At 31.2% G+C, this 12030-nt stretch overlaps 1 protein-coding gene across 3 annotated transcripts in view; it reads right to left on the reverse strand.

Annotated features, from left to right (window-relative positions):
• Positions 1-12030, reverse strand: part of LOC130441839 (uncharacterized) — a 677503-nt gene that overhangs the window by 368061 nt on the left and 297412 nt on the right. Inside the window, exon 1 of one of the 3 annotated variants that reach the window (XM_056775650.1) lies at positions 9300-9599. The exons of the other annotated variants lie outside the window; for them this stretch is intronic. Within the exon in view, the coding sequence (XP_056631628.1) occupies positions 9300-9318 (19 nt within the window). The 5' untranslated portion in view covers positions 9319-9599. Of the gene's footprint in view, positions 1-9299; positions 9600-12030 lie in introns of those variants that run through there. 3 annotated transcript variants of the gene reach the window in all.

Consider the following 12030-nt stretch of genomic DNA (forward strand, 5'->3'; position numbering starts at 1 on the left):
AACGTTTATTTTTATGGGTACAGTCGTCATCAATAAAACACTTCGTATGATTTAGCCTGATTCGACTTTTTATTACACTACGAGGTTAAAAAACTATTGCTTTTCAATAATCATAAAACTAAATGACTCTCAGATCGTAAACTTTATGATTTTCTAACCTGTTTTTGTTTCCATAAATGATGAAAGGGTTTTTAAACACTTCCCAGTACACCTTTTACGCCAGCGATTCTCAAAACACAAACATAACCCCATCTGAAAATTCAAGTAGAGTATTCTGTACTATTGTGAATTCATCGATCTCAAGATACTATCAGTTAAGGAAGAAATCGGAACTATAAGGAAAGACTACATCTATATGCTTCGGCTACCTTCTCAAAATGATCTAAAGAGAATACCTAGTGAAAGTAGAGCACCGTGGTAAATGAAATTTTATAGTTCAGAACCACCAGTGAGTTATGAATAATTTTTAAGAACCTTATAGAGTGCTGATCAAAAGTCCCCTCTTTCTTTTTTAGAACGATTACTAACTTACTAACTGGTGAAAGTTAGAAAGTGAATATTGAGGATAATTATAATAAATGGAATATTCGCTTAATATAACGTTACAAGGTGATTGTGTTCAATAATTTTGAACAAATTCTCGATTTAAAATACCTCCACTAAGAATAATCTAAAGGTGTAAAATCCAGGGATCGAGCTTGCCATTCCAATTAGACATCGTCGTCCAATTCATCTACTAAGATATTCCTCATCCAAATTCCGTTTTGGTTGACATCAAGAAAAAAGCACCATCATTTCGGAATATTGATTATATTTCAAAGATTCATGGTTCCCCAGACAAATCACATCAGATAAATTAGTATTGTAATGTTTTTCTTATTTATTTACACTCTTCCTATTAATGGGGTTAATTTGTAAACACTGTCTCTTACGTTCTTAATTTATTTAAGCAGTTCACACTACACTTAACTAATATATAATAATTAACTTATTACTAACACTTAACTAACCCATATAATTTATTTGAATTCTTCTGTTACTTTTCTATTCGTTCTGTTAACTAAGCTTATTTATTATAATCTAATTAAACTGCACTAAAAGAGCTCCAAATAAATCCAAACGAAATCCTCAAAATTTCTAGAAAATAAAGAAACTAAGTAAATAAATAAATAGACTTTCCTAGAAATTAGTTGAGAAGAAACAATGTAAATAAATCGCATGCTATTAAAAAATTATATAAAAAACAAACACCAAACGAATTCTGGGTGTATCGAACGTGCCACACGCCTTTGCACCGATTTGTAAATTCCACTACAACCGGACAGAGCCGGCTTCACGACCCATATCGCGGACTTGTTCGTAAGCGTATTTAAATAACAGCATATGAAAATGAATGTTTAAACATTCTATTTTTCAATCCATCAATTAAATTGATGAAATTTTTTTTCCATTGTTAGAAAATTTATTTTGTATTAAAATCAATAACCACGACAACAGAATATTTGAACTGATAGTAAAAACTGATAGACTTTTTGACTGCCAGACATGATAATGATTAATTATATGCTATTATTGTTTATTGTGAAAAAAGTCAAAATAAATTGAATTAAATTTAGTGAAAAAGGCACGTGTCTAAATAATGTTAAAATAGTCATAATATACACTAAGTGTATATGTAAAAAAGCTTAATTACAAGCCACAATTTCAATGTAGATGCTTATTTTGGCTAGCGTGAGATTTTACAATCTAAAAGGGATATAAGAAACAAAAACTACACCCATTTTGAGTGTTTTAAATTTGAGGTGCACTGACAGACAAACAAACAACGACGCAAAAAAAAGAAAAAAATACCAAAAAGATATCCCACTGGGTGGTTTGGTATTCCAAGATATCTATGCAAACATCAACCTTCTCCGGAAACTGAATATGTATTTTACGAAACATGTGAGTATTTACGACACTCCAATAAATTAGTTTTTTCTTGTATTTACCTTACCATTTCGAATTTATTGAGTTAATATTTTTATTAGAAAATAAAAAAAATTGAGTACATTAATCATTCATTATTGTTTCTGTATTTTAGTACATAGGTTGCTCTTCACTTAAGTACCTTGTGATACACGACATTTTTTGTTTTATTATCAGGCGCAAAAACAAACAATGCAGATGGTCTTCCAATCCGTGAACATTCCACATATAATTGAAAATGGGAAAAACATGGATGTTCAAGATTCAAACCACAAACTTTCAAGGATTGGCCTTGTAATTTGTTGATGGTCGTGGCAAATACAACACGGATCGGAAATTGAAGTTTTTTAAATTCAAACGGCATATCGGTTGGGATCATCAGGATCCTCGGAATGAGGAATTTTCCTTTCAGTATCGTCGCGTAAATTACATTGTTCATAAATTTTCTAACCACCAAACGCGTACCGTTGCACAGTTTTGGTTAGTTTATGTTTCGAAGCATGATTACTCCGGAGCCAAACTTTAAGCGTAAATTGTGCGGTGGTAAGCCAGGCACATCCAAGGAGTTTTAAAATTCAATTGGATAGTTGGTAGCTTCATCTTAACTTTGTTCTTGTGATTGAGAAGCACGAAGTCGAGCCATACTAACACTGCGCTGTTCACGTGCAATTTATTGTTCTTCTTTTGTCCTTTCATTTGCAGTGTTTTGTATCCTTCTTGCATTAGTAATTAAACTTCACTTCAATTCACCTAAATATTTATATCACAACTCAAATTTTCAACCATTCATTCATAGACAAAATTACTTAGCTGTTTGAGATGCGCGTTTTGTTATTCCAAGTCTGATGCGTTTTTGTTTTACTACCTTTTATAGTTCACTTCACTTTTTATTTAAATAGGCAATGGCTCCATCATTGCATTATGATTGTTATTTATTTAATAGAAATAGTTTTAATATAAATTTCTTACAAAAATCAAATTGTCATTCATACGTTCGTTTTTTTATTCGAAGTCTGATTCTTTTTTGTTATACCACGTTTTATAGTGACTGACGTTTTATGTCAACTCACACGGGAACGCTATGTCTGTCTCCTGGCTCTAAGATAACTCCTCACCAATTTTCAGCCATATCGGTACAGCTGTTCTTGAGTTATAAATAGTGTAACTAACACAACTTTCTTTTATATATACAAATTTTTAAAAAGTAATCTATTTATATCATTTCGAGTCATTAAGATTCTTAAAACGTTCCTGAAAAACTGGAGGGATGTATGGTAGTAAAGACATAAAATCTTCACATCTTTCAGTATTTTTCTTCCTTTTTTAGGTGGAATTTGGAATCATTTAAAGAAGATTCTCATCCATTGAATTGGTATCCAAGAGACAGATTCGCTACAGTATTAATAAAATCCGGTTGCGACTTTCGTTTTATCGAAAAGGTATTTCTTCTTCGACACTTTTCTATCATAATAATGCTTATGATTGTATAAGTAGTATAAGTATATAGTATATAGTTTCACCTGTCCCGCTGTTTGTAATCAAACCTTGCAAGTTAAATTTGATCCACTTATTGTGATATGGAGCTAATCTGATGATGGGGAAGATGAGCATAGAAACTCCGTAATTAAAAGAACAACGCTAACCTATCTAATTTTGGTTCATATAATTTGTTACTAGATGGTAACCAGGGACTGATAATGGGGAAGATGACCATAGGAGAATAAACCACGTAAACCAATCGAGTTTGGGATCATTTGACGAGTACTTTGTTACTAGATTGCAACCAAGGTCTGATTATGGTCGTATATGGTCATAGAAACTGCGTAATTAAAAGAACGACGCAACCGTATCAAGTTTGGACTCATTTGATTCGTCTTGACGAATACTTTGTTACTAGATGGTAACCAGGGTCTGATGATGGAGAAGATGGTCATAAAAACTCCGTAATTAAAAGAACGACGCAACCCCATCGAGTTTGGGTTCATTTGGTTTGAGAGTACTTGGTTGGCATGAATATGCAATTCCAACAAATTTGGGAAAAAAGTTCATTCCGTTTGTTATGAATGTAGATTTATTAAATGGATGACCCAAATCAAAGGTGAGGGCGTACAGATAGCTGAATAGTATGAGAATGTATCAACATTTCATATCGCTAATGTTACGTACCAGGGTGAATCCTGTTGTGTAATTAAGGTTGAAAGTTTTAGTATTACAAATATACAGTGCTTTTCAGATAAAAGAATCCACCTTTAATAACTTTTGTAATACTGGTATTTAGAAAAAATCCAAAAACACGTCAATTCATGTTGGAAGGGGCAAGCATTATGGCTTATTTAAACTTACTGGAAAAGCCACCCCCTCACCCCTAGCAGCATCCCCTTTATTTTTTTAAATTACTTTTCATATTTTTTATGTAAAATTTGGATATTCCTCTTTGAGCTGATTTCAAAAATGTATAATACTTGTAGGTTAAAGTGGTTAGTTTATGAGATATACAATTTTTCTTTTAAGAGCACAAATTTTACTTATTATTTACTTCCACCTTATTTGCCTGTACTAGAATGGGTTGTACAACAGTTCAAACTCTTTAATCTTTTTAACTGTGCTATTTATTATGAAGTTACAATAAGTGTTCAAAATGAGTACCATTCACTTCCATACAATGGTATAATCTATTTTGAAATGCCTCTCTGACATTGCTTAATACGGCTGGATTTAATTGTCGACATTCATTTTCTATCCTCTCTCGTATATCATCCAGAGATTCTGGTTGGGTAGCATAAACTTTTGTTTTTAAATACCCCCATAAAAAGAAGTCTAGGGGTGTTAAATCCGGTGACCTAGGTGGCCACTCCATCATCTGCCCCTTTTACCTATCCAACGAGCGGGGAATGTTTCGTTTAAAAATTTTCGGACAGGCATAGCATAGTGTGGGGGAGCTCCGTCTTGTTGAAATACCAGTAAATCTTCGGAAAGGTTATCATCATTTTCTATTATTGTTGTAATACGTGGGTCAACCCCTTCCCTGAGTAACTCAAGATATGATTCACCATTTAAATTTCCGTTGATGAAGAAAGGTCCGACAATGTGGTCACCTAGGATACCCCACCAAACGTTTAACTTTTGGGGATGTTGTGTATGGAATTCACGCATAATATGTGGATCACTTTCAGCCCAATATCTACAATTATGCCTACTTACTAAGCCATTTAATGACCATGAGCATTCATCAGAAAAGCAAATATTGTTTAACAATTGTGGATTGTTATTGATAATTTGCGTCATTGATTCGCAAAACTCTAGACGACGATCAAAATCATCTTCATTCAACTCGTGCACCAACTTAACTTTGTATGGGTGGTACTTGAATTTATGTAGAACTCGGAAAACTGTAGAAGATGAAACACCGATCGCTCTACTTATTGTTGACAACGATTGGGGTTGTTGAGCCTCTAAGCTGACTTGCCCTAAAATTGCCACTTGGATTGCTTCGTTATTTACGAGTCCCTCTCGCTTATGCACTTTATTGCAAACAGACCCTGTTGTGGTAAATTTCTCCATCAGTTGAATTACATACTTATGAGTTGCATGTCTTCCGTCATGTAATTCGTTAAATATTCTAGCAGCAGCTCTTGCATAATTATTATTTTGGTAGTATAAACCTACAATTTCAATTCTTTCTTGCAAAGAGTAAACCATTTCAGAGAAACAAAATAAATAATGTATCAAATTACACTATCAATAGTGACTATAAATTCTAGTTGACAATGTCAAACTTTAATAAAAATTAGAGTTTTTTGTTGTTTGGATTTTTTAAGTAGAATAAATAGCACAATTAAAAAGATTAAAGAGTTTGAACTGTTGTACAACCCATTTTAGTACAGGCAAATAAGGTGAAAGTAAATAATAAGTAAAATTTGTGCTCTTAAAAGAAAAATTGTTTATCTCATAAACTAACCACTTTAACCTACAAGTATTATACATTTTTGAAATCAGCTCAAAGAGGAGTATCCAAATTTTACATAAAAAATATGAAAAGTAATTTAAAAAAATAAAGGGGATGCTGCTAGGGGTGAGGGGGTGGCTTTTCCAGTAAGTTTAAATAAGCCATAATGCTTGCCCCTTCCAACATAAATTGACATGTTTTTGGATTTTTTCTAAATACCAGTATTACAAAAGTTATTAAAGGTGGATACTTTTATCTGAAAAGCACTGTATAATCATGAACTTATAAAGTTACTATTTAGTTTATTTTATTAACGAATAATACAAGCTTGTTTCCAAAAAAGGTGTTTCTCCTTCAATTTTATTTATTTTCATTTCTATCAACCTAAAATCACGGTTATTCGGTAGAAAGGAATGATGATCCGATGCAATTTTCATCCATGTCAATGCTATTTTAATGTTACGATTTTGGCCTAAACAAGCATCACTGTAAGCTATAACGCATTTTCAAGTAGGTATATCCTATATATGCACTAAAATCTATGAGGCCACTTCCCACGCATCCCTTGAAGCTGCAGTTTCACCACCATACATATATCTTAACATTGTCATTATGGAAATTGTAGAAAGTCAAGTTTTATACGGACAATTTCGATTATAATAAGCTAACGTAACCGACAGTTTAGGATACGGTGCTTTTTGCAAATCAAATTAAAATCCATAATATTCCTTGGAATTTTCTTTTGCTTTTTTCTGGTCTGCAAGGCAGTACCTAGCTCTCCCAGCATTTTGTAAATGTATATCATGATTTTCTCTAAGATGTAATTTCTCTTCCTTATTATTGCATGCTCCGATTTTTCTCTTCAGTTAAACACATTTTTCGAGAAGCATGGAAATTGGAATGAAATGATTATTCTCCTCATATTTCTCTCCATACAAATAATACATTTTACGAATATCGAATCCAGGGCTGTACGATTCTCGACCAGGAGAGTGACGATATCTGGGGTAGTGGCTCTCGTATGCTGGGAAACTCAAAATATGTTCTCGTATTGCTTTTATCTTATTTTCATCTGTTTTTCGCAAATATCCAGGCATCTTTTCACGACAATCAGTTCCAGGTGCTTCAGCATTCAGAATACGAGTTAACCGCCCTACAGAAATTTTATAGGTGTCTACAAAGAAGTCCCTGCAAACCGACACTTCTGACTTATTATTTCGTGACAGAAAATACTTGTAGCTGCATTTACTCATAGTTCTTTCAAAAGTTCTGGGACGTCTTGGTTTTATAAATCGTTGATGAGCTGTAGTACACAGATATGTTTCAAATTCTTTTAGTTTCCAAAAATTATCAAAATTAGATTTCTTTTAATTATATTCTACGCGATCTAAATATTTTTTTGAGGAACAGCAATCCTCATTTCCAAAAAATTTGGTACACGTGAGTTTTAATTTTTTTGTTGTGAATTTTTCGCCATTATTTGTTTTAATTTTTCCGATATTTTGTATGGAACTATCTTCATTTCTTGTCCGTTTTCTCTACTGATCTTTCTGTATCTGCACCATTTCTATCGTTTAACCTTCTATCATTTCTAGGATTTCCAAATTTATATTGAAGTCTTGGTACGATTCATCTGAAGATGATAGTTATCTTGTTCTTTTCCATTTCTTGAAAGTACTAGGTGTAATATCTACAGATCACTTCATATCCGAATATTAATTAACATATTCACATAATAAGTACGTTGTCATTAACTTACCTGAACCGCTATCTATTGACATAGTGGTAAAATTTATGAATCATTTCCCACCAATAATTATTCCAAAGAGCCAAACTGAGTTATATTGTTAAATAAACTGGAATAAATTAGTTGAAAATAATGTGGTGTGAAATAACTTATAAACTTATTTTTTTTTAGTTCTGGACCTAGACCACTTTCATTATGAGGCATATTAAAAAATATATTGATAAGGATTGCTTCAATAATCATTGAAATATACATATAAAAAACATCATTTTACAAGTGAAGTTTTCTGAAATGTCAGTTTAATCTGCAGATATAGACTTTTTCATGGTTTATAGATGGCGTTTACCGACAAACTATGGTTTAAACGTTACCGGCGGTCTAGGGGGTAGTTCAAAAGGAGGATCTGAACCTAACTTTTTCAAATTGTTCATATTTTTTCAATATTATGAAGGGTTTTGTTGATTTAAGATTTAAACATTATATTTGATGAGCTCGTCTATGATGACGAAATTGTCGACGCGCCGAGAAAACAAAAAGTTATTCGTCCTAGAGCGAATAATCAAATTATACCATATTTTTTAAATTTTTTTCATAACGTCAACCAAAAGTACTACTCAATTGTCAGATAAATTGCAATTGCAATTTGTTCTTTGTTCAATTTCGTTTGTACAACTTTCTCAAATAATTCAACTTTGAAACAAATTACGGAAAAATTTTGGTTAATTTCCACGCTAGTGACAACTAACAAAAAAAAATTTCTGTTTAACTGTGACCCGTAAATAGAGCATTCTTGTTTATTCTTGATTTAAACTATAATTTAAGCCATAGTTTAAATTTTCGTTTAATGTCCAGTTTCACCTTATGTTATAAAATTGGCCCTTGGTTCATTTAATATATGGACGGATTGAAAGAGAAGAGCACGCTATCAGCTAAAATCATGGAATAAGTATAAATTCTTCAAAGTTGCAATTATTTTTGTTCTGCAATTTTGTAATTTCAAAATGTATCACAGAATTTTATGTTTGGATTTCACTTGAAATCCAAACATATTATGATAAATTCAGTTTTACTTAACTATCATAAAATGATGACTAAGTTTATTTTTTTAAATATTGACAGATTGAAACAAAGGTACCCAACCGTTTCCCATTGAATTGTCACGTAAAGTGTGATAAGATATCAGATAAAAATCTGATCAGATTATTCCAAGAGTGTTATACTCAATATTTAATAGAAGTATCCAAAAATACTTGTTATTGAGGACTATATCATATCCGCTTTATACGATATCCAAGGGTCTACTGGATCTTTAGAATTTATTTCGAAGTTTCTATTCGACTTCACACAAAACATTAAGTAACTTCATATAATAAGTTACCAAAGAAACAATTATAGAAGTAAACATTTTACATAAATTATATAACGGTTTTAAAGTAAGGAAAATATTTTGAAAACCTTGCATTATCTCAATTTTTTCTTTGAATTAATTCCTCTATTTATTGTCAAGCGGTACAATATTTTGTTAAAAAATATACAGCGACTCAAGCGAATAATAAAATTATGTTAGATATAACAATATCAATAAGAGTTTTGTATTAAAGAAAAACATAAATAAATAGATTACTGCAAAAAACTTACTGGTACCCATAAAATCCATCTTAAAAAAATCTGTAAACAACTGATTCGCAGAGATTGCTATCACTCACTCGTAAATCACTAATTTCTACAATGAAATCGGTCGAAAAAATAACATTTCAGATTATTTTCACACGGAAAATATTCCAGTGTTATTTATTTTCAATTACATGTTCACGAAACTAAACCATTTAAAAGTCTTCCCCACACTAAAATTGTGAAGATTAGTTGATTTTATTAAAAGGCAGGTGACTTATTATGCTAACAGTACCTGCCTACTAAATAATTGAAATTTAACACAATAATAAAATATAAGATAATTATGATGTTTGCGAAAGATGGCAACGGTGATTAGGCAGTGGCGTACGCACTGGATTGATCAGATATTATTAATTAATTGTAGTCGAAAACATACGATTACCAAATGAAATGAACCCAGCATTGACATGTCAGAATATGATATACAAATAAATAACCACAAATTACTGAAAAGAAAATAGTTGGGAGTCCAATAAAATTAGGATTCTACATTAAAATCATCCGGAAAGGTAGTCTGTGTGTCAATACGTTGATTTAGGTATACATTTAAAATATTTAGAGTTTATTTGGGGGGGTATAAAATAATTAGGAGCTATCTCAAATATAAGTTTGTACATAATATCTCAAAAACATGATTAGATATGAAAAAAGATTCGGAGAGAAAAATTTTCTGCTACCTATTAAAATGTAATCTTCATTTTGATTGTAAGTTCACTCACAAACAACTAACGAAGCAAAGTGAAGAATGATATGTGAAAAAGATGTCCCACATAATGGTTTCCGAGGATATCTACGCAAACATTCACTCCAAGAACTAAATATGTATTTCACGAAACATGTGAAGATTTGCGACATCCGATTTTCTTGTATTCACCTTTCCATTTAGATAGAGTACTTTCGTTACCGGAACAAATAGAAGTCTAAATCACTTCCATGCTAATGTCTTATTAGCCAGTTGTCACTAGCTCGAATACTCAAAGCACATAAATTGCATATTTATAGACTAGAAGTTGGTCCTGATTGGAGACTGCAGTTTTGTGGACAAATTATAAAACAATCAAACACAAACAACAACTGGTAAAAACAATAAAATTGTCAAGATCGGATGAATCAGAATTTGTGATGGAGGACGGAAGGTTATACTTAACGGGAAAAAATGAATGTTTGGTAGAGATTGTAGAAAATATATTTTTAGATCCAATATTCTGTATTTGTCTTGTTGATTTGGTGAATTTGAAAGATTCATAGTTTATTTAGGGGGTCGAAAATTACTAGGAACTATCTCAAACATACACAGAAAAGAAATTAAAAAGTTTCAGAGGTATTAACTTTTTCCATAAAATAATCGACTTTGGAAATATTCGTAATAAAAACCAAGATATTTGTGGCCTACGATTGAGACATTATTTTTATAATAAATTTATTCAAAAGTTATGATCATTCATATTTTTTAATAGCACCATATAATTTTCAAACATTAGTTTCTTTCTTGAATATATTAAATTACATTGTTAAAAAATTTATCAATAATTCTGTATAATTGAACAAAATAATTCTGGTCATAGTACAAACAGAATTACAGTTCAAGGAATGAATCTCTTATCCAAACTAATATATCAGATACATAATACGGAGCAATAACATTCAACTTAATTGAGAATTCTATCAGTTAACAATCTGCTACATTTCGTTTTCTCAATCAATAGAAAAATATTGAATTTGGTTAAAGAAAGTTATCTAAGTAAATTTAATCCTATATATTGTCCAATGTACAAGACTTAATAACAAAATTTGAAAAAAATTGAAATTTTAGTTTAATGAAAATTTTTGAAATATTAATGTTTATACCTAACATCTCGTTACACTTCGTAGGTATAATATAAAAAAAGTTGAAAAATACACATTTGCTAGTTTTTTATAAACAGTTGTCTCGATCTTCAGACAATGGGAAACCCCTTCTCATAAAAAAATCAACAAAGAAAGCGATTTTTTAAACTAAACAGCTCGGAAACTGAGACAATGGAATTCAGTTATCAGGAGAATGATACGATACAGTAAAATTATTAGATATCAGACTAAGAGTATCATATATATTTTCACTGTTAAAGTGCTGGACGTCAACAACTATCAATACTGTGGAGCATAGCACTATGTAGGAATTATTGTCTTCTATTAATACAGTTCATCTCCGTAATATCATAGTTGCAGGAAATGAATGTTTATGTTTTTATATGGCCTCAAGCAGTCCCGATGTATCCTTGTCGATAGTCTTTCACATAAAATAAAAAAATACTTCAGACTGAACATCCTTTTCTGCCTTATAAATGTCGATTGTTTGTTATAAACTGCGAAGTGATTTAAATTGATTTCATAAGAAATTTTGATTCCTACATTTTTTTATGATACTTCATATCTTTTTGTATTTGAAGTAAATTATATTTAGGGTACTTTCTAATTATTTTCTATTTCCCAAATGAAACACAACATTTTTAACTATTTAACATTCAAATTTATCAAGTTGGAATTGAATTTTGAAACCGATGATGATATTCATACCGTATAATATTTACACCACCAACATTCACATTTACACGGTTTGACGCGGGTTTCGATAACCAAAGTTAAATTGAAACTACGTTGACGTATTTATGTACACTAAATTAAAATATATTGGGCAAACTAAGAGGTTTGTTAA

This window comes from Diorhabda sublineata, chromosome 3, assembly GCF_026230105.1.
Source record: "Diorhabda sublineata isolate icDioSubl1.1 chromosome 3, icDioSubl1.1, whole genome shotgun sequence".
Lineage (NCBI taxonomy): Eukaryota > Metazoa > Arthropoda > Insecta > Coleoptera > Chrysomelidae > Diorhabda > Diorhabda sublineata.